Below are 23,410 nucleotides of genomic sequence, written 5' to 3' on the forward strand. Positions count from 1 at the left end.
TGGTGAAGATCTTTTCCCAGTCTGTAGGCTGTCGCTTTGTTCTACTGACAGTGTCTCCTGCCTTACAGAAGCTTCTCGGCCTCATGAGATCCCATTTATTAATTGTTGACAGTAGGCCTGGGCTGTTGGTGTACTGTTCAGGAAGTTGTCTCCTGTGCCTATGTGTCCCAGGCTCTTCCCCACTTTTTCCTCTAACTGAATTAATGGTTCTGGTTTTAAGTTGAGGTCTTTAATCCACTTGAACTTGAGTTTTGTACATGGTGACAAATAGGAGTCTAATTGCATTTTTCTACATGTAGACATTCAGTTAGACCAGTACCATTTAAGAACTCAAGAAATTAAACACCACAAAGCAAAACAACCCAATTGCGAAATGGGGCTTGGAACTTAACAGAGAATTCTCAACAGAGGAATATCAAATAGCTGAGAAACACTTAAAGAAATGCTCGTCCTCGTTAGTCATCAGAGAAATGCAAATCAAAATGACACTGAGATTCCATCTTACACCCATCAGAATGGCTAAGATCAATAACTCAAATGACACCACATGTTGGCAAGGATGTGGAGAGAGAGGAACACTCCTTCATTGCTGGTAATTATGCAAACTAGTACAACCACTTTGGAAAGCTATCTGGCGCTATCTCAGAAAAATGGGAATAGGGCTTCCTCAAGACCCAGCTATCCCACTCCTTAGAATATACCCAGAAAATGCCCTACCACACAACAGGGACATATGCTCAGCCATGTTCATAGCTGCTTTATACATAATAGCCAGAACATGGAAACAGCCTAAGTGGTCCTCAGTAGAAGAATGGACTAAGAAACTGTGGTACGTTTACACTATGGAATACTACTCAGCTATTAAAAACAAGGAATTCCCGAAATTTGTGGACAAATGGATTGATCTAGAAATTATCGTAACGAGTGAGTTCACCCAGAAGCAAAAAGAGACAAACGGTATATACTCACTTATATCAAAACACTAGTCCAAGGAATACGTCCCATGAAACACTTTACTTACCAGGAAAGTGGGTCAGAGGAGAGGACATCCTATTGAGACTTTAGGCAAGAGTAGCATGGAAGAATGGGGAAATAGTAGGACCCACAGGGTCCTGGAAACCTACAAGAACTACTTTATGACAGGCAGATCTGGGTCCTGGGGTCCTCCTCAAACTAAGGCACCAGCCAAGGAGAATATAGGCAATAAACTTTGAACCCCTACCAAGACCTAGCCGACGAACAGGATATTCTCCACCATTGAGTGGAGAGTGAGATCTGACTCTCACACGAACTCTGGTGCCCCTTTTCTGACCACATCCCCTGGATGGGGAGGCCTGGTGGCACTCAGAGGAAGAATAGCAAGTTACCAAGAAGAGACTCGATAATCTTAGAGCATATATAGGGGAAGGAGGTCTCCCTCAATCACAGACATAGGGGAGGGGAGAAGGGGGGAAATGGGAGGGAGGGAGGAATAGGAGGAAACAAGGGAAGAGCTAACAATTGAGATGTAATATGAATAAATTAATTAAAAAAAAGATGAGGAAAATAACTACCAAGAGTGTTTAATCTGTTGACACCTCATTGAAGTGTTTTCACTTGAGAGCCACACAACTGAGTTACAAAACAAAGTGCACAATACCCTCGTTACCTCAGCTGACGGTTTTATCTCCACACTCATGCTTTGGTTCATGTGGCGCTCAGAATGCAGACTGAATAGATGCAATGAGGAGAAGACTCCCCACGCTCAGAGCGCAGGAACTACTATTGTGAGTCAAAAGTAATGTGTAGGTTCAATGCACTCCTCACTAAAATTCCACTGACACTCTTCAGGGATCTAGAAAAAATAAATAAATAAATAAATAAATGAAAACAATCCTAGAGCTTATATGGATGCGCAAGGGATGGAAAGCCATAGCAGTCCTAAGAAAAGTCTGCCAGAGGAATTGTGAGTGTCTGACTTCAAATTACACTAGAGAGCCAAAGCGTCAAAGACGGCGGAGTTCTGGCCCTCAAACAGGCATGTAGCCAAAGGGGTAAAATGAGAAGCAAACATAAACCTGTACAGCAATGGCTACCTAAATTTTGTCAATAATGTACACTGGGCCAGGGAAACCTGCTTAATGAATGTGCTTGCAGAACTGGGTACTCACCCACAGAAGAGTTGTTAGCTCTGCATCTCTCAAGCTAAACAGAACAAATCCAAGGTGGACCAAAGGCATTAAAGCATGAAATGGTGAAACTGCTAGAGGAAAGCATAGAAGCAACACTTCAAAACGTAGGTCTAGATAACATTTTCTGAACAGTATTCCAACACCACAGAAAGCAGCCCAAGAATTAACAACCAGGATTACATGAAACTGAAAGGCTCCTGCAATATCAAAGAACCTTCAGTAGGACAAAGAGATGGCCAAAACAATAGAAGACTTTGTCAGCCATATTTCAGACAAATAGTTCAGGAGCTAATAGCCAGTATACAAAGGACTGTGACACTAACTCTCTGGCCAACCAATAAATATGCCTCTGAACTGAACAGGCCAAAAAGTATTTTAAGAGTTTCATGTGTTTCACCAGCAGAGAAATGCAAATTAAAACTACTTAGTGATCACGTCTCATGCCAGTTAAAACGGCTATCAAGAAAATAGATACTGGGCTGCATAGATGGCTCAGAGGTTAAGAGCACTGGCTGCTCTTCCAAAGGTCGTGAGTTCAATCCCCAGAAACAACATGTGGCTCACAACCACCTATACTGAGATCTGGTGCCCTCTTCTGGCGCAGGCAGAACATTGTATAGCTAATAAATGAAAATAAATTTAAAAAAAAAAAAAAGACATGCCAAGCTGGGTGTAGTAGAACACACCTTGAATCCCAGCACATGGACTGTGAGGCACAGATGTCTCAGTTCAAGGCCAGGATGGTCTACATAGAGTTCCAAGATAGTCAGTGCTACACAGAGACAGTCTCAAAAGAAAAAAAGTGAAAAAAAAAAAAGAACCCTTATTGTTTATAGGAGTATAAACTAGTGCAGTTACTATGTCTGTGAAGTTCTCAAAAAAAAAAAAAAAAAAAAAACCCAAAAAACTGAAATAAAAATGGAACTACCATATGACCCAGCTATAACATTTCTAGGCATGTATCCAAATGTCCCTACATCCTACCAGAAATATGTGCACATCCATGTTTATTACTGGTCTAGTCATAACAGGAGCAAAAAATAAAAAAAATCAGTCTCGTCGTCTACCAGCAGACAAAGAAAATGTGCTACATACTGACAATCAAATTTTATTTTAAAAAAATAATAAAGTAGTAGGAAAATGTATGGAGTGGAAAGCACTAGGTGAGGTGACCCAAGTTCAGAAAAACAAGTAACAAATGTTCTGTCCTAAGGATCTGATCTGCTTCTAGCACATTTATGAGGCACAACGCATAGGAATGTGTCACGAACTAGACAGGGTCTGTGATGGTGGTCTCAACCTGGCAAGCCCACAATGACCTGGGAGATAGGCCTCAGTACACCTGAGGTATGATTTTGACCCTAATTGAGGTAGGAGGTCTTGCCACTGTGGGTGGAACCATCCCTTGGGCTGGAATCCTGGACCATATAAAAAGAAGGTGAGGGCCAATGAGTTGGCTTAACAGGTTTGGTCCCCAGAAACCATAGTGAAGACGACCAACTCTCAAGTTGTTCCCTGTCCACCATGCAGTGACACAAAGGCGTCCACACACATACACAGATAAATAAAGGTATAATTTTAACAAGTTAGCTGAGCATACACATGCATTCAGTACCTCCTGCTCGACAAAGGATGCAGTACGACCAGCTGTCTCTGCTTCTTGTGGCTACGACGCAAACATGGTGGATTACAGCCTCAACAGTGAGCAACATTAGACCTTTTCTGCCATACGCTGCTTTTGTCAAAGTTTTCATCACAACAGGAAAAGACACTAAGATCCAAGGAAGGTGAAGAGGTTGAAAGAACAGTCCACAGAAGGTGAAGAGGCTGAAAGAACAGTGACATGCAGGTAGAGCCCTATGGACAAAAAAACATCAAGGCAAACTGATGAGCAGATGGGGGTGGGGAGCAGACAAAGCAAAAGCATGAATGAAAATGTCATACATGCTAATTAAACATAAAAATGTAAAAACTACTCAGTCTGAGGTAGATACTATTTATTATTTGTTTTTCCTCTCATTGACATCAACTATCTTTTCTGAATTTTGGATTGGATTTAATGTCAAAAATACACAAATGTAGACAAAATTATTCAGTAACAAAGACAGAATTATTATACATTATATTATGAATACAATATAAAAATGAAGTCACCAATACATAACTCAAACATAAAGTGTACTTTATTAACAATAAAACTATAATATAATAACTTAATAGTAACCAGTCAAATAAGACAGCAAGATAAGAAAAAACTAACAGCATTGCTACAATTCACACTAGCGATCTCCTTTAAACAGGAAAGGCTACTAGTCCAGTGGTTCTGGTCCTATCAGCATAGTACAAGAATAAAGAATCCAGCACAAACAAAAACAAAACAAAAAACTTTATGGAAAGTTACCTTCAAATAACTGAATGAAATCTCTCTAGAATGGGGCTCAAGCAGACATGCTTAAAGTGCTACCAGTGTTGAGAACGGCAGATCTAAAGTAATCAACAATAAGAAAATGTCCTCAAAACAAAAATCAACACTGACTATATCATTTCTTTCCTTTTATCTCAGAAAAGGTAAGGAGGGTCAGGCCTACTGCTTTATTCATGTTTTGGCTGTGTCCATTGGCGGCAGTATTTTAAGAAAGAGCAAATACTGAAAGTTCAAACAAGCTACCCAAATGGAAATTCTCACTAGTTTAAATTTACACTCTTTTAAAACAATATTAGATTTCAGTAACAATCTCACATTTTAATTTTGCATAGATACTCAAGTCTCTTATTTGTTCAATCAAGGGGAGCCAACCAGCAAGTGTTTTACCAGCATCGGTTGGATAATGTATTCATTCCATGTGCCTTGTGGTGCAAAAGAACACGGGACAGAACGACAGGAAGATGTGAATGTTCTCTCTAAAACTGCCCAAATCCCCTTTTCCAAGATAAGCATCTTCAAAGTTAAAGCGTGAGCAAAACTCTTTCATTAAAAACGCAGACACAAAGCCTTGCCTCCAGCTGGACCATATCCTTGACAACTCTCCACTAGGAGATGAAGTAGTAAGCTCAGTTATTTAGCTTCAGAATTCTTCATTTTTCAGGTTTAAAAACAGTTTCATGTCAAGTATGGAAAATAACTTTTCCCTCAGGTCTCCGCATGCTCAATGGAGCCCGTCTTCAGCTCCTCCTGTCAGGACTCCATGTCAACCTCAACTTCTTCGTGCTTGTCCTGGAGTGTTCCCGTCAGGCTGTTTGCACTCAGGTCGTCAAGAGCTGCCAGGTCGATAGGTGGTAGCGGGTTCCTCCAGTACTGGAATGTGTTATACTGCCAAAACTCCTCACTGTGCTGTAAGGAAAGGAGGAGGATACAAATAGATGACTGGATTAGAAAACCACGCTCCCATAACTGTGGAGAATGTCCTGTCCGTTGGCTAGATCCGAATGGGGGTTTGATGTTTACTGCTTGTACTGTCCTTGATTAGTACAGTAGTTTGAGCAAATAAAATTTAAAAAACAACAACAAAACCCACACTCCCAACACACACACACACACACACACACACACACACACACACACACACACACACACACCAGGAAATAAATGCCTTGTTTCAGCAGGGCAGGCTGACACGCCCATAATCACAACACTCAAAGTTTAAGGCCATCCTGGGCTACACGGTCTGAAAAAAATAAAAGAAAAGAAAAGAATATATATATATTTACATTGATTTATTTAGGGATAGGTCAGAGAACAACTTTCAGGCAACAGGATTCCCCTTCTATCATGTGAGTTCTGGGGACTGAACTCAAGTCCTCAGGCTTGGCAGCAAGCGTCTTTCTTGCCAACCCAATAACTACTTTTTAAATTCCTCATTTAAAAAAATAAACTCAAATATATTTTACAGAAATTTCATTTTCAACAAATGGTTTTGATTTTGGACAAAGCACTTCACATACCCAATGAAATCTGCGGGCTTGTATACACTAATAGTTAATTTTTAAAGAATTTTTTCCAGTAGCATCGTTTCAAAAAAAAAGTGTAATGCTTTTAAATTTTTATTTATATATATTAGTGTTTTGCCTGATGTATGTCTGTGTACCGTGGGCATGCAGTGCCCAAGGAATCCAGAAGAGGTCACGAGATCCTCTGAGACTGGAGTTTAGAGACTGTTATGAGCCACTATGTGGATTCTGGGAATTATACCCAGGGCCTCTGGAAAAGCAGCCAGTGTTAAGTTTCAATGATAAATATGAAATTTAAAACACATACACACGTTATAACCTACTTTTGTTTTTTCTCTGATGTTTAGTATTGAGACTAACAAAAGCTAAAACATTTCATGGCCTTCTATAAAGTTTGGGATATAAATCTGATAAAGTGAAAAAAATGCTGAGTTGACAAGTGGTATACCTGACAAACCAAGCCAATGAGCAGTGGCCCCTAGAGCTAAAGTTTACTCTAAACGATAAAAGAATTACTTTAAACTGTGAAGTTAAAATTGGCACAACATCCTCAAAATACTCCATGCAAAGAACGCAGCTCTGGAGCGCCAACAGACTGACAGGTAGTAATTCTCAACTTGAAGTCCCTTGCCAGAGCGACGTCTAATACTCTGGGTTAAGTTTACACTTGCTACCATAACGACATTGCTCACGCGGAGTGACAGTGGCATGTACTATTGCTCCAACGATATCAAAGAAATAAAAACAAGTGAATTTAACTTTAGTCTTTACTCCAATATAGCCAAAACATTGCTTCAACATTTCAAAACTTAATGGTATGATACTTTTCTCCCCCTCAAAATTAAGGGTGTCTCTTGCACTTCTATACTCCTCAAATATGGCTGCATGGCAATGCTCAGAGAGCACGTGAGGAAGTGGAGAGCAGGGTGAGCATTTCCCTCAGGAGTCTATGGGGCCGGGCCAAGGACTGAAGCCCTAAGTGAGCAGGCAGAAATCAGGCAGACATGATGTCAGCTTCCCTCTTGTTATGCCCCTTTCCCCTCGATGACTACGTCTTAAACCAAAACTGTATTTGAAGGCAAGAGAGATACAGAACTCATATCTTCTCATGGTTCTGGAAGGAACTCAAGAAGCAGACCGAGCAGAGCATTCCCGGTCCCCAAGGTCGGCTGCTGGCAGCAACTAACATAAAGTAAGACCTGTCAAGTCTAGCCAGCTGTGCCCAGCAGAGTTCAAGCAGGCATGGTGTCAGCTTATTAAAAACTCCCCCTGATTAATTTGTTTCTCCCTCCCTAACTCCCCCCCATCACTGTGCACATACAGACTGCACCTACAACATCGCACCCAGTATGTTCTGGTAGGAAAGAAAATCTGCATATGCATGGCTTGCCAAAAATGGTCTGAAGAGAAAGGTTTCACCCTAGGCTGGTCTTTCCATCCACTACTTCTGGAAGACTATGATTCTCTTTTCAGGAAGTTGGTTTTGAACTTCTAATAGCAATCTGAAGAAATGTCTGGATAAGGCCCATGCTTTCAAGAATTAGATATCTCCAATTTGTATTTTCACCTAAAAACAGTCACTGTACTATTGAAAGATAATCTCTTCCCACACCTTTAATCCCAGCAGTCTGAAGACAGGGGCAGGTGGATCTCTGAGTTCAAGGCCAGCCTGGTCCAGGACATCACACAGAGAAACACTGAAAAATAGAGAGATTTTCTCACAACCCCAGCGGGGAAAGTGGTTCCAGCTAAAAAATTTCCGTTGCCTTATCAGATTTCTCATGAAAAACAATGGCAAAAGAATCTCAAGTATTTATTTTTTGCATGGTTGTTAACTTTGACTCTAGTGACTAAAGGCAGACATTGGACAGATACGTTCCAAGGTGGTTGGTGTGAGTTTGGCTGATTCTGAGAGTTACACTTGCTTCTTCACCCCCAACTCATACAAGAACTGCTTTAAAGAAGGCTCTCGAGTTCCTGTCAGGCCAAAGTTGTGTGATGCATATAGACTATGGATTGTAAACTCACTTGGGACTTACCGAGACATGCGTTTAAAAAGTAAACATTTCATTCCACCCGATATGTGACAAGTTACTTCATGTGTAATGCAGCACAGACCCCAATCTTGCATCTTAACCAAATTTTGGGCGCCTACATCGTTTACACCTACAACACATAAATTTGGCCCGTCGGACCTACCTGGCTGTGCGCCCCGACGGCTCCCGGCGGGCTGCCGGCGCTCTCCAGCCCGTCGCCGCCCCCCGGGGCCCGGCTGACCCGGGGTTCCTCCTGCTCGTCCGGAGGTGGCTCTCCCGGTTCCAGGCCAGAGTCCCGCAGCTCCTGGCCGCCGTCCCCGCCGCCGCGTCGCTTGCGGGGCGCAGCCGCTGGCTCCGCCATGGTCCCCGCGTCTCCCAGGCGTTTGCGGGGCCGAGCCGCCCCAGACGGCTGGACCCAGAGCGGCGGCTCCTCGGGGAAGTCGCTGAGCAGGAGCCGCTTCCAAGGCACGCGGAACGCGAGCGGCTCAGCCGCACGCCGCTTGGCCATGGGCCGGGGCTGGGCGGCGGGCGCGCGGACAGCGGCGGGAGGGCGGAGGGCGTCCCGAGGGCGCCAGGGACGTTGGGAAGCTGCAGCACAGCGCCGGAGATTCGAACCTGCGCCGTGATGCGCGCGCACTCGCATCGGTCCGGCGCAGCCGCTGGTTGGTGGAAGCTCGATGCTCGCGTTCCCGAGCGCCCTTGCGGCCGGAAAAACGAGCCCCGAGGAGGCGGGGCGTGGAGGGTATGAAGTTTGGAGGAGGCGGGGCGCGGCCTCTGGTCCTGCGTCCCGGCGGCGTCCACCTTACTCACATGGTTTTTCAGGTTCCTGCGGTCCCTTTGCCTCTCCAAGGCGTGCTTTGCCCGAGGCCCCGCTTACTCTGAAGCGGCCCGCGGGATTCCAAGACCTTCTTTCCAGTAGGCGGTGTCTGGCAAATAAAATACAGACTGTGACGGGTTTGCATCAACCTGTATTTTAATCTTTTGGTAAAACCACTAACTTGGGGTCATAACTCAAGGGTAGAGTGCTTGCCTACTGTGCCCAAGGCTGTAGGTTCAGTCCCCAATGCTATAAGGAAAAAGCAGCAACCAAACAAAACTAGAAGAAAATAAGGCCATCAGTATTCCGAAGAAATAATCTTCTAGGGCGAGGAATATGTTTTAGCTGATAGGTACTGAGCGTCTTAAATAAATAAAACCTTACTGGGTATGGGTGCGTTTCTTTATGTGCACCATGTGCATGCTTAGCCACCTGAATCTAGTGTAAGGGCCAGACAAACTCCCCCATTTTGTGTTAAACCTGGCCAACGGCTGAACCCAGATTCCAGGAAAAAACACAAAGTAGTCTAAACAGAAAAATTCCCTAGCAACACAATCAGCTCACCTTGGGAAAGCACCCAGAGTCCAAATACACTCTCAGCTGGTCAAGCTGTCCAGCAGATGGTCTGGCACATAGCAACAGCCAATTAGGAGGATCCAGGCCAAAGTTCCTAACACCCTCTTCCCCCACCCCCAGATACATTCTTAGCCATCTGAGGTCTGGCATGACCGCTTTAACCAATCTTTTCTATAGGTCAACTTGTTCCTACACCTGTTACCCAACAGTGCAAGGTGTCCTCTGATTCATGCCCTATGTGTACAAGTTCACACACACAGAATAAATTTTATTGTGTTTATTAAGAGATTTTGACAGCTGTAGAGCAATCCTCGACTTTCTTCAGGATTGTCTACACTACATTTGGCCCCTGACTCTTCCATATGGACCCATCTGTAGCATTTCCCTTTGAGTCTTCTGAATTACAGTGGCGTTACAGATGTTTCGGGAGAATTTTCATCTTTACACTATCAAGCCCGCATAATTCAAGAGTTCTAGTAAGAATCTAAGTGTCCTTTATTAGAATATTAGAGTTTTTGTGAGTGTCTACCTTTTGACCAGGTTTAACTCTATCACTTTATATAATATCTTCTTTACAAGACCTTCAAAGTAGCCCTTGGGATCACTTTGTCCTCAGTTGGATCTGCTTAGTCAAGGGAATTTGTCCACTTCACCCAAGTTAGCATACTTTCTTCTTTGTTTTCTATTTTCTGTTTCATTGATATCTGTTCAATTTGTGTTTACTTTTTTCCTTCTCTAGTTTGTTCTCATGGAGCCAAAACTTGAGTAGAGCCTTTCTGCTTTAGTTTTTTTTGTTTTTGTTTTTGTTTTTGTTTTTTTTTTTTTGGTTTGTTTTTCTTTTGTTGTTTTTGTAGACAGGATTTCTCTGTGTAGCCTTCGGGGTCCTGGATTCGCTTTGTAGACCAGCCTGGCCTCAAACTCAAAAGATCCATCCTCCTGCCTGTGCCTCCCCGAGTGCTGGGATTACAGGCGTGCACCACCGTGCCCAACTATTATTTGACCTTTTAAAAGACATGCTCTTGTTCTTGTAGGCCAGGGTTGTCTCCTCAGATCCACTACATTCCTGAAGCAGATGCTGGGACTGTGGACACGCAGTGGGCCCAGCTGTTGTCTTTTCCAGTCCTAACATGGAAGCTCTGATGCTCCCAATGCTCCCACGTCAGCTACAGTCTGCAATTCCTGGTACGGTGTTTTCATTGTTCTTGCGGCTTGAAATACCTCTGATTTTTTTCTCTTTTTTCACTTCTAATAAGCAACTTGAATGGCTTAAATTTCATTTTATTTAACCCATTGGCACTTTAGCTCCACCTCATTGCATTAATAGTCAGATGGTTCCCCTGAAGGCAATGTGCATCTTCACCTGGTTTTCAGTCTGTGTTCAAACTTTCTACTGCTTATGTAAAACATAACCCCCTCCATAGCTACTTTCAGTGTCCTCTACCAATTCTGATGTCCCACAGTTTGGTATAAAATGCAAGCTACCAAACTTGACATCCTGAATTCCGGGCCTGTATAGGGTAGGAGAAACCGAACTGAAAAGTCATCCTCTGACAGTCACCTACATGCTGTGTGGCTGGCGAATCTACACACATACAATAAACAGATGTAACAAAAATAAAGTGCAGCCTCCTTTCTTTTTTTCAACCCTATCAGTAATGAAGCAGAAGGTGGTTTTTAATTATTTCCCCATCCTCTTGGTAAAGGAGGAACACATACTGTTTAGTGTTTTTGAGAGTTTCACTATTTCATGCAGACTGTCCTCCCATCCCGGATTCAGGCAGTCCTTCTGCCTCTGCTTTACCCAGTGTGGCGCCACCTGCAGGAACCTCTGCTCTTGGCTTTATTCTGCTTATTTGTAAACAGGTCTGTTGCAGACTGGAGGAACCTTACAGAGAAGTTGTAAATGGTTAGGCTTTGTTTTGCAGACCTTGCACAGACCCCAGTTTTTAAAACGATTGAATCAGATATTCCCAATTGAGCAGGTTCTCCTCCCCTAAGCATCAAATCCATGTCAACATTTCAGCATGTCCAACTCTTGTCACCATACTGGAAACTCCAACTCACACTTGTTATTGTCTCCCACACAAGAAGCAGGTTCCTGGTAAGTGCGGCTCTTTTTCAAAATTACTGTGATGTATTTAGTTTTTAAAACTAGACTATTTCCTCCCTTTCCTCCTTCCACCCTTCCCCCAACTCTTTATAAATTCAAAGCCATTGTGTGTGTCTGTATTACTAAATATGTAAGTACTTATATTTAAGTACATGCTCAGCTTGTATGTTATTTGTATGTATATATGCAAAATACTGTGTGGTATTTACACCTAATTGGTGTGTTCTTCCCTGGGGAAGACTTTTTCCTGCTCTCAGCAGTCCTCAGTTGCCTAGTGGTTTGTTGTTTTGTAACTAGGGTTGAGACCTCCAGAGCGTCGCCCGTCCCATCCCATGCCAGCATGTCTCCTGGTGGTGTCCTTCTTCAGTTCATGTTTAGGCAGTCACGTTCTTGAGACATCATGGCAGTGATCCTCAACCTTCCTACTGCAGCAACCTTTAATACATTTCCTCACATTGTGGTGACCCCCCGCCCTAAAATTCTCAATGCTACTTCGTAACTGTAATTTTGCTGTTATGAATTATACTGTAAATATGTGATGTGAGACCCTAAACAGGTGAGACGCACAGGCTGAGCACCGTTTCATGGGTGGTTTCTCTGACACTGGGCTCTTTGTATTTTCACTGATACACTCAAGTGTGTGGTATATATTAGGTAGTTACTATTTGTTCAAATAGTAACTGTCCTTTCTTCTTAGGTCATTACTGTATCCCACTGCTTTCCCTATTGTTCTTCTACTCAGGCATTCATACCAGACATAGCTGTGTTCCCTCATAAGCTTGTATTTACTCATAGTTCACTGTTTGATTAACCCCTTTTGAGCATCTGGTATGGACCAAGTTAAACAACCTTTGCCCTCCAGCTCTCAGTGAAGCTTGTATTGAGGGAGATAGATATTAAATAAGGACATCTAATAAATGTGATCGAAAATAAAGGCAGTTAAAAAATGTTAGTGGGTAAAAAGGACCTCTACTTTGACTGCCCAGTAAAGGCCTAAGGAGAAGTGAAGGGAAAGTGAGCATGACGCTCAGAAGTCACAGCTAGTATGAAATGTTCCCAAGTCCAAAACTCACAAAGGCAAGCCTGCCTAAGCAAAGAAGCTACTCAGCGGTCTCTCCTCAGTACTAAGGTTTCAGGCGGCTGTTTTCAAGTCTGCCGTTATAGCCAGCCTATTTTTCATCTTACAATGCATACTCTTCACCTTTACAAATTTGTTAGACCTTTCCATTTATCTGATAATGTCTCATCCTATGTGATCAGTTTTAATTGTTCTCTGCTAATTTCATAGTGTCAGTGTGAGGCTCTTTTCCATGTCCTGCTTTTTGACCCACATAGCAACCAAACAAATTTTACTTTTATCTGTACACATGGGTCTGTGTATGGATATGTGTACCTTTGAGCCCATAAGTGGTGTCAGATTCCCTGGATCTAGAAACACAGGGAGCCTGACATGGGTGCTTGGAATTGAATGTGGGCCCTCTTTAAGAGTAGCATGTGAGAAAGTAATATCCCACTCTCCACTCTACTGTGGAGAGTGTTCTGCCCATTGGCTAGATCTGGGTAGGGGCTTAAGGTTTACCGCCTGTATTGTCCTTGGCTGGTGCCTTAGTTTGAGCGGGACCCCTGTGCCCAAATCTGCCTATCATAATGTTCTACTTGTAGGCTTCTAGGACCCTCTGGGTCCTTCTACTTTGCCATTCTCCCATGATTCTCTCATCTAGAGTCCCACTAGAATGTCCTCTCCTCTGTCGCAGTTTCCTGGTAAGTGAAGGCTTTCGTGGGGAGACCTGGTGGCAAACAGAGGAAGGACAGCAGGTTACCAAGAAGAGACTTGATACCCTATGATCATATAGAGGGGGAGGAAATCCCCCTCAGGAACAGTCATAGGGGAGGGGAATAAGGGGAAATTGGGAGGGAGGGAAGAATGGGAGGATACAAGGGATGGGATAACCATTGAGATGTAACAAGAATAAATTAATAAAGGAGGAAAAAAAAAAAGAGTAGCATGTGCTCCTAATTGTTTTTCTCCAGCCCCGTGTAACATTTTTTGATTGGCCACATACTGAATTTTGTTTGACAGGTATTAGATATTTTTGTATTCCTATAGCTATTCTTGCTCTGGCCGGCTGTTAGATAGTCACAGCGTGACCCTCTATGAAGCAGGATGGCATGTGCACAAAGAGAAAGCAAAGGCTCCTCCTGGAGGATCAGAACTAGAGGCAGAGATGAGTGTGCCAGTATTAAACAACAAATTTAAAGAAGCAAAGATGAAAGTAGACATGCTAGGCAGTTTTATGTCAACTTATCACAAGCTAAAACCACTTTTGGAAGAGGGAACATTAATGAAAACACATCCCCACCCACTTCCCCACTAGACTGGCCTATGGGGCATTTTCTGGATTGATGTGAGAGGGCTCAGCTCAAAGTGCTCTATGCCACCCATTGACAGGTGATCCTGGGATACAAGAAACTGAGCAAGCTATAATGGGCAAGCCAGTGAGCACTGGTGCTCCATGGCCGCTGCATCAACTACTGCTGCCAGATTTCTGCCCTGTTTGAGTTCCTACCCTGACTTGCCCCAGTGATCAAATATGCCATGGAACTCTGAGTTGAAATAAACCTTTCCCTTCTCAAGTTGCTTTTGGACACTGTTTTCACACAGCAACACAAGTCCTAAGACAGTAATAGTCAAGGTTTTATTTACATGGTGAAATAGAGTAAAAGACTAAACTAACAAAGGGATCTATTTCCCTTTCGACCTTCCCACAACATCGCCAAGGTCAGCTGCATTAACAAATATGTCTTCACCACTCAGAGGACCGGAGGAACTTCTGCAGTTTTGGGGATGGGCAAAACTGGGATGGAGTATAAACATCAGCCAATGGTGCATGTGTTAAAGGCTTCATCCCCACTGATTGCCTAACGGCCTCATGAATGGATTCATCTTTTGATGACTTCATACTTGGATGGACTGGCTATTGGAAGGGGAAATCTAGCCCGCGGACTAGTTCTGTCTCTGGCCCTTCCCATCTCCTTCCCTCTGCTTCCCTGCTGCCATGAGCTTCTCTCCCCACCCTCCCCATACCAACCAAGTGAGCAAGGAGTGAAACTGTGAGACAAAACAATAAACTTATCAACCTTTTTACTTTAAAGGTATGTTGTCACAGTAATAGGAAATTGACAATCCAGAGAGAAAGGACTAGGCATGGAGAAAATACCAAATGAGAATAAATAAAGTGTGAAGTCCTCCCCCAAGAGACACTGTGGAGGCTTCTGGCAAAAGTCCTCAGAAACGCCCCTCACTCCAATTGAGAAGTCAAGAGTTTAGGAATATGGTCCCAGATGATAAAAATGCTCTTCCTGAAACCTTTTTCCTGCTTTTAGCGTCTGTAGTTCCTTTACCTTAACAATACTAAGGATCAAGGCTAATCTTTCTTTCCTTGACATACCTTGGCAAACTCAGAGGTCAGATACTCACTATTACTAACTTTCTAGAAGAATACAGAAAATAGGATAACCAAGAGTTGAGAAGAAAAAAAAAAAGAATTGAGAAGAAGGTGCTTAAGTAATATTCCCATTATGGCCATTATTTCATTGAGGGAAACAAGCAAGAAGGGTTATTATAGCAATTGGCAAACTTTAATATTTAAGAAAAATTAAGTCCATATACACATTGAAAATATAGGAAATTTCATGCAAACATGAAGCTTCCAATTCAACCTTTCTGGCAATGTTTAGAATGTAAAGTACATAGAAATCCCATACACTTCACAGTTCCCAAACTTGATTATTTCATACTGTGATTTTTGCAGTTCCCTGTATATTTTATGTGCCCTATCTTGTTCATTGATCACAATCTAAATCTGTACCACCTCAGAAAATGGAAATTTAAAACCAGCAAGCACATGATCACCTTATGAAGATAAGAGTACTTATGTATAGCATTAATTTAAGAAAAAATTTAAAACTTCAAGGCTAATACACTCCAGAAGCTAGACCTAAATTTAAGAAATACAAAATTAAACTCCTCCAGTGACACTTCCATTATTGATTTATACCACACTTTCAAGTTTAGAATATATGAACTTCAAAAGTCACAAGAGAAAGTGATGCAAATTTATAAAGAATATTTTTAAAATATTCATATGATGAAAACTAAAAATAAATGAAATAACTGATTTCAGAGTTAAGTAAAATATATAATTTAGAAATATAAGTAACATTATTAAAGTTTAAAACATAACAGGAGGAAAAAAAAACCCTTAGGTAACAAAACCAACCCACTGGTATCTGTTCTTGTCTTTGTTAACAAAAACCAGGCTGTAAAAAAAGTACTACTCAATGAATAAAAAGCATTCCTAAATAAAAACTAAAAAAGCATGCATTCCTTGCTGTTCAATGGATGTCTTTTAAAATATATTTAATTTAGGGTTTTCTCCCTTTAAAAAAATAATTCTGGGAGATTTTCCCACCTTGCAAAAGTAAGTAATGAGAATTTCCACCAAATGAACACTTGTAAAGTACAGAGCGATGGAAGAACCAGGAATAGCTTTAAAAGAAAAGCAGACCTAGGAAGTAAAATGTACTCCGTGGAGCCATGTTCTGCATAATGGGAGGACAGATGACAAAAATTTCCACAACCTGGAAAGGTAGCAGCTCGTATAGACTCCCAAACCTAAGCAACACACGTAAGGCTTCCTGTTACAGTGGGGCCACGTGGCAGTAATGCCAGCAGTACATGTCATTCATCTACTCTGAATGTCACAGAGGCCACACCATTTGTGCAATACTCGGCAAGAGCTTTCTTTTCTTGTAGAGTTAAAACACCTGTCACCTCTACCTTCCTAGCTAAGGGAAACAGAATAACAAACATTAAAATTAACAAGGAAAGCTCCATCTGACACAGGCCTCCTTAGAGGTAGAAAATTTACAGCAGCTCCCACTGTTTCAATTCCAACTCTATCAGGGGACAAAACGGCTATTAATTTGAAATCCATACATGGCTGCTGCCTAGGATATTAAAGACACAGACCATGGGCATTAATTTATCCCTGAATTTCATACTCAAAACTTCTCACATTAATTCTATTATGACAGTTTTATTAGAATATATTTTAACTAAAAAAGTGCTTGCTTTCATATGCCACATACTTAAATAAAGACACCATTGTAAACATCACACCGACAAACTTTGTAATTCATTTCTAATTTGAAGTTATCTATTTCAGATGGGCAGATTTTATTATTTTTCCAGTTTCTTAACACTGCTTTTAAAAAAAGCTTTTGTGGCTCTGAATGTTTCTCTTACACATTTCAAAAGGATCCACAAATTAATACAAGATTCAGTTTAGCATGGAAAAAGACTGAATTTTTCTGTTACTGTATTTCATTGAAATTTCACCTGTAATAAAACTGAATTAGCATTTCATACAAGACATATTTGATGCTTATTCAGCTGAATTTTTTTTAAACTAATTTTAATAATGAAAGAATAGTTTCAAAATCCTGTGAGTATAGCTGACTTAGGTCCAAGGAGAACAAAGTTCCAGTTCCAGATGCTGAATATAACAGAGGATCCTTAGCCTCTGCTAAACACAACACAGGCAATGCAGAATCCAAGAGGGAGACGTTTACGGACTTTAGACAATCAATCATTAACACTGCAGACTTGCAAAGGCTTCATGAATACTGGAATTTAGGTTTATTTTCTTAAAGACAGACAACTCTGGGCTTCAAAGAAAAAAGTACTTGAAGATATTTCCTCCACTATATATCTGCATGGGAGATACTTTCTTCATGTTTTTGAAGTTGTGCAGTATAAATCTGCATGGTATAGTATATTTCTGGAAAAAAGCAATAGACATCATTAAGAAAATAGACACTATTTCTAAATTTTGTTAGGAATAAGAAGGCACCACTGATTTGAGGTTGTGTCCTGTTGTCACTGATAGTTGACTGTGAATTGTTTATTTCGACATTTATTCTCATTAAACTTTTTTTTTTCTGGGAAATATCATGTAAGACCATTATTGTGGCTTCCGGACCACAAACAAAACACATTCATAGTAGTATTTCATCATAGAGAGATCATTCACAGTATATGTTGACAATACAGATTCTTTTTCCACCTGTAATACAAACAACAATCACAGTAAGATCATGATAGCAACACTTGTAATAAATACCAAGAAGTAGTAGTGGCAGGCATTTGATCATAAGCACATTTAAACAGATACCCCAAAAGAATAGTAGCACCCATAATTCCTTTACAAAATAAACAGGTCATGTAGTTCAGCATCACTCCATTAACTACAAAGTGTTATAAATGCATTCCTTCTCTTCGTTCTTAAGAATAAATCCTGGGGGGGGGGGGCGATAAGTCAGTGGAATCATCCTAAATAAGTAAACAACCAACAAAACTGCCAAAGTACCATGAGGTCTTATTTACTACAGGAAGTGAAGAAAGGAGAAAGGCCAGGAAGTAGAAAATAATATACAGAGAACTGTTTGACACCTGCCTTCGTACCATCCACCTCCTCCAGAGCCTAGTCTACTGGAAATCTGTCAGTGATACCCAGGCCACTGTCAGCTACCATTACTGAAAGTCTATTTTAACAGGAATTTTAGCTTCCCCTTTACATACATACTGTCTCAAATCTTTACAATTAAGAAAGCTATGCAATAGTAATCTCCTAGAAAAAGGAGAAGCAAAGAAACAAGGCAGTAACTGCTATGTTGTCTGTATCCTGTTTAGAATTAAAGGCTCTCCACGTTAAATTCTGGTAGTGTTTCTTTCCATTCTTACCTCTAGCTGGAATCCATACTGCAGAACAACGTTTTTAATATCCTCATAGCTCAATTCTATAGAAAGTTCATTTGCCAGATTTTCAAAATGGTATAGAAGAGGACCTATGGTTTCAAGATATTATAAATGAGTTCATGAATAGCTTTGTACACTGAATTCTAGATGTACTACTTGAGTCCAAGATAAGGTAAAAATGAAAAGAACAGTCACTACATTTGCTGAAGCAATTGTTCAAACCTTTGTAACACAAACCTTGTCTTTACCTTTAAATGAGTAAATCATAAATCCTACACCCAACTAGCTGTACTTAAACTCGTCAGACAATACTGAGATGATTTAAAAAAAAAAAAGGCAAGGGAGATAAAGGTAATAGGTCAAACAGTTTCTGCTCCTTTATTTTCAGGTAGGGTTTTTCCAGTGTAGTCCTGGAGCCTTACACAATAGATTCTCCTGCCTCAGCTTCTCGAACACTAGGAATCTAGTCATGCTGTCCCCCCTTCTATTTTTACCCTACCTAGACCACTAGAATAAATAACCATGAATATACTTTATATGTTAGCACATTCTTCGAAATAACAGTTCCTAAAAAACCTACTGAGACAGCTTCTGGCCATCTGTTCAGTTCTAAACTGTATCAACACCTTTTTACAAAGCAAAAAGCCTCACAGTAATCTTTATAGCTTTTGAAGCGTATTCCTGCAAGTATGTAGATGAACCACACGGAGGCCAGAAGAGGGCATCAGAACCTTCTGGAACTCTAGTTACAGAAGGGTGTGAGCCACCATAATGTGAATGCTGGGACTAAACCTGGGTCCTCTGCAAGAGTAGTAACTTCTCATCTTTACCACCCCCTTGCTTTAAGAGCATCTAAAAATATAGTTTTGTAGGTATACACACATTCCTGTAAGTCATGCTTTCCTTCCACTGTCATGTTTGAGCTCACAAGCCTATAAAACCCTATCCCTCAAACTTTAGCTATGCTTCAAAACTTGCTTGTCTTCAGCCTGATTGTTCATTCCTCCTAATCTTGGTTGTCAACTTGATTCACCTGGGAGAGGTGTTGGCTCAGTTTATTAACAATTAAACTTTATTATACAACCCAACTAACACACACAAGAAGGAAAAAAAGGTTAAAGGGATAGAAGAATAAACCTCCTGGAATCCTTCGGCAGGACGGGTCCTTAGGTGTCTGTCCCACGAGCTGGTCCAGTCCCTTCCTCTCTCTCCGCGCCTCCTCCTTCTCTCCTTCTACCTCTTGTTTTTCTCTCCCCCACCTTCCCAGTCATATGCAAAGGGCGGTCCCTTCTCCCTTCGAGGGTCAATTAGGAAAACAATAGCCACGGTGGGGTTCCTAGGTAGGCTTCCTGAATTCCAAGCCCAGGAAGGCTCCAAACAGTCTCTCACAAGGTATTCATGGTGTGCCCCAAGGGTAAAGCCCGCCAAGACTGCTTCCACCTGCGACAAAGCTTAATCTTTCCCACAGAGAGGTCTATCTTTCAACTGAGGACTGTCTCCGTAAGACTGACTGTGGACATGTTAGTTAGGCATTTTCTCATTGCTAATTGATATAAAAGAGCCCAATCCACTGCGGCAGTACCATTCTTAGACAGGTGGGTCCAGGGCGTATAGAAAAAGTATCAAGCAAGACAGAGGTAGCAACCCAGGAAGGAGAATTCCTGTTGTTTTTCTCTTCAAGATGCTGCCTACCTTGACTTCCTGCCTTGGCTTCCGCTCATGATCAAATATAATGTGTAAGCTAAAATAAACTGTTTCATAGTATGACATTCTTTAAAACTCATTGACTGAAGTGTTATATCACACACTACCCTCAAGTAAATATCAACATTCTCTAATTTGCAAACTAAGCATCAACAATATGACACATATGTGTGGTCTATGTGCCACACAAAGGTCAGAGGATGACACAGGATGTCCTCCTCTATCACTCTCCATTTTATTTCTTTGAGACAAGGTCTCTCACTAAACCTGAGACCATATACGGTGGTGGCCAGCAAGCCCCAGTGATCCTCTTACCTGTCCCCCACAGGTATTAGGGTTTCAGGCATGTGCATGGCAACATCTCGCTTTTCGTTTTATAAAATTTATTCTTATTTTATTTATGTGTATGTGTCTGTGTTGAGTGTATGCTACATGTATGTGTGCAGGAGCCTGCAGAAGCCAGAAGAAGGCATCAGATTCATCCAGTGCTTAAGATGCAGGCTGTTGTAAGCTATGCAACAAGGGTCTGGAAACCAAACTCTGGTCCTCTGAAAGAGTAGAAAGTGCTAGGACTCAAACTCAGGTTCTTATGCTTGCAATAACAAGCACTCCTATCCACATAACCAGCTTACCAGCTCACAAAAAGATGTCTTTATAATCTTCTTTTCAGACTGTACAACTTAAGTGTTATACTATTACCAGTCAAGGACAGTTAACTGTGGTGTGAATATGTTCTATAGTCTTTTATATAAATTGTGATTTGACAAAGATCATCTCTTACACAAAGACATTTCTCGAGGGTCAAAGACAAATATTTTTACAGATTTGGTTCAAACTGCCTAAAGAGTTACAGATGAAAGGTCCCTTATCTGAAATGTTTGAGAATAGAGGTATTTTAGATTTTAGAATATTTACATATACAAAATGAGGTATCTAAAGGAAGGAAACAAGTCCAACCAAAAAGCTAGGTTTTTTCATCTATACTTAATTGTACAGCCTAATAGTTTGTCTGGACAGTACTGGGAAACCCAGTGCTTTGCTTATAGTAAGTAGGGTTCTACCAATGGGTTATATAAACCTATACCCTAAAACTAATTTTGTACAGTATTTTTAGTGCATGTACATGCTGCCTGTGGTCTGCTAGATGAGCTCATGTATAGACTTTGCTACTGGGCATGTCAACATTTTAGATTTTTAAGCAATTTAGACTTTGAAGATAGGAAAGATCTGTACACATTTTCACTCACAACTGCAGGAAGAGCAATGTTTCAAACACGTTAGTAGGAATGGGAAGCAATGGTAGTTAATCTGGAAAAGATGTTAGTAGAGTCTGGCAAAATTTGCTATGCACACATCACAAATAACTAAGGAATTTCTTTACTAGGGGCTAACTCAAGAGAAATGAAATCTTGCAGCACACTAAGATTTCTGTGACAAATGTTGATAACAACTTTATTCCTAACTAGCAGAGACTGAAAAAAAATCAAATGTCCATGCACAGAGAACAGATAAACGAAATGTCACCCATCCAGTGAAGGTTCACTCAGCAAAAATGGAAACAGCACACTGGTTTCTGAAGCAACGTAAGGGAGTCTCAACAGCATCATGCTAGTTAACGTGAGCCAAAGACAGAAAGTGCCACATTATATGGTTGTCTTATGATATTTTGGAATGGGGGAAACTGGAATAACAGCAACCCAAAGAGCAGCTGCCAGTTTTTCCCCCAACTAAGCATCTTTTTCATATTAAGAGAAAGAATAAAGATGTATTTTTCCTTGATCATGAAAGAGAGTAAGCTCATAATAGAAAGTTAATGCAATGTGGAAAAGTGTGGTTCTGCATTCCGCTCCATTGCTGGGGGTAGGGGTGGGTCCCAAAGCCAAGAGAATGAAGCAGGATCACGAATGGGCAGGGTTTACGATTACAGCCCTTCACCAAGAAGGACGAGAAGCAGGGCAGTCTGGTAGCCAGTGCAACAATCAGCTGGCAGCAGGAGCAACGTGGAACTATAAAACCAAAGAAAGCCTTCCCCCGCCCCCCCATTTGCTTTGGTCATGGTGTTTCATGATTATTATTTTTATATCATCTTTATTCTTCTTTATAGATTCTTTATTAATTTTAAAGGTTGTTTCTAATTATGTCTACATGTATGGGAATATGAGCATGAGTACTGGTGACTGAGGAGCCTAGAAGCACCTGCAGTTGGGAGTTGGGGGCCACCTGATGTGGGGGCTGGGAAGTGACTTCCAGTTCTCTGCAGGAACAGTATGCAGTCAGAACTGCTGAGCCATTTTCCAGTCCTGATTTATAATTTTTAATATTCTTTAACTTATACATGCAAAATATTCTATTTGTGAAGTATTAAGCTAGAGTAGGTTTTTTTTTTTAAGATTTATTTATTTCTTAATGTGCATGATTGCTATATCTGCACACCAGAAGAGGGCATCAGATCACATTATAGATGGTTGTGAGCCACCATGCGGTTGCTGGGAATTGAACTCGGGACCTCTGGAAGAGCAGGTGGAGCTCTTAACAGCTTCGCCATCTCTCCAGCCCTAGGGTAAATTTTTTCATTGTTAATTCCTCAGATTATTTTGAAACCCTGTGGCTAGAAGGTCTAACTGTCTTCTAGTAAGGAAGGTACCTGCTCCATGACTTCTGTTGCCCCCAACACATTAGACAGTATATCACAACTACCTTTAGCTAACAGCTCTCCTGCTTATATGGACCAACTTTTTTCAGGTATTTATTATACAGCTTAAATGTTCATAGACAAGGTTGCTTTTGTATGAGTTCAATCCAGTACCTTAAAAGAAGAAAAAAACTTACCATAACTCAGTAAGTAGATCCAAACCTTCGTTATTTAAATAACATACTAGATACAGTGTCATGTGGCAGTTTCAGGCTGCGAGCCTGCCTCTTACCATAAGCTACAGGATTATCCTGCTGGTTATTTAACTCAAGACCTGTTTTCCCCCACTATTCAAACAGTGCCTTTCCATTAGGGTCGCTCTGAGGGGCTGAGGATGTAGCTTAGTGGCAAATGCTCTTGTCTAGTGCCCAAGGCCCTACTCTAACTTCTAGAACCACAAAACAGAACACAAGATAGGATTGCTAGGAACTGAAAGTATTTATAAGGTTACCTAATTCACACGAAACCATTAAATTCTCAGTAGGATCCTTCATTTATTCCTTGGGCCAAGTTTCCCAAGGCATTTACTTTGAAAG

The 23,410-nt window shown here is 41.3% G+C and overlaps 2 protein-coding genes across 3 annotated transcripts in view; both read right to left on the bottom strand.

Annotated features, from left to right (window-relative positions):
• Nucleotides 1-4,153: 4,153 nt before the first annotated feature.
• Nucleotides 4,154-8,849, bottom strand: LOC311608138 (uncharacterized protein C9orf40 homolog). The gene is made up of 2 exons (XM_084800447.1): nt 8,319-8,849; nt 4,154-5,502 (listed from the first exon to the last, which is right to left on the bottom strand). The coding sequence occupies exons 1-2, from the start codon at nt 8,796-8,798 to the stop codon at nt 5,347-5,349; spliced, it is 636 nt and encodes a 211-aa protein (XP_084656573.1). The 5' UTR covers nt 8,799-8,849; the 3' UTR covers nt 4,154-5,346.
• Nucleotides 8,850-15,218: 6,369 nt separating this feature from the next.
• The window catches only part of CARNMT1 (carnosine N-methyltransferase 1), a 28,432-nt gene continuing 20,240 nt past the window's right edge, over nt 15,219-23,410 (bottom strand). For both annotated transcript variants that reach the window (XM_084769987.1, XM_084769986.1), the window contains 2 exons: nt 18,464-18,567; nt 15,219-17,786 (listed from right to left, as the gene is read on the bottom strand). In XM_084769987.1, the coding sequence (XP_084626113.1) occupies nt 17,685-17,786; nt 18,464-18,567 (206 nt within the window). In that variant the 3' untranslated portion in view covers nt 15,219-17,684. The remainder of the gene's footprint in view (nt 17,787-18,463; nt 18,568-23,410) is intronic.

The sequence above is a fragment of the Acomys minous genome (genome assembly GCF_964271855.1).
Source record: "Acomys minous genome assembly, chromosome: 2".
Taxonomy (NCBI): domain Eukaryota; kingdom Metazoa; phylum Chordata; class Mammalia; order Rodentia; family Muridae; genus Acomys; species Acomys minous.

Excerpts from the sequence above, each read along its gene's own strand:
- LOC311608138 (XM_084800447.1), bottom strand. The coding sequence starts at position 8,798 with ATGCGAGTGCGCGCGCATCACGGCGCAGGTTCGAATCTCCGGCGCTGT. Across the intron at positions 5,503-8,318 it reads CCGTCGGGGCGCACAGCCAG|CACAGTGAGGAGTTTTGGCA; the intron begins GTAGGTCCGACG and ends CTTTCCTTACAG.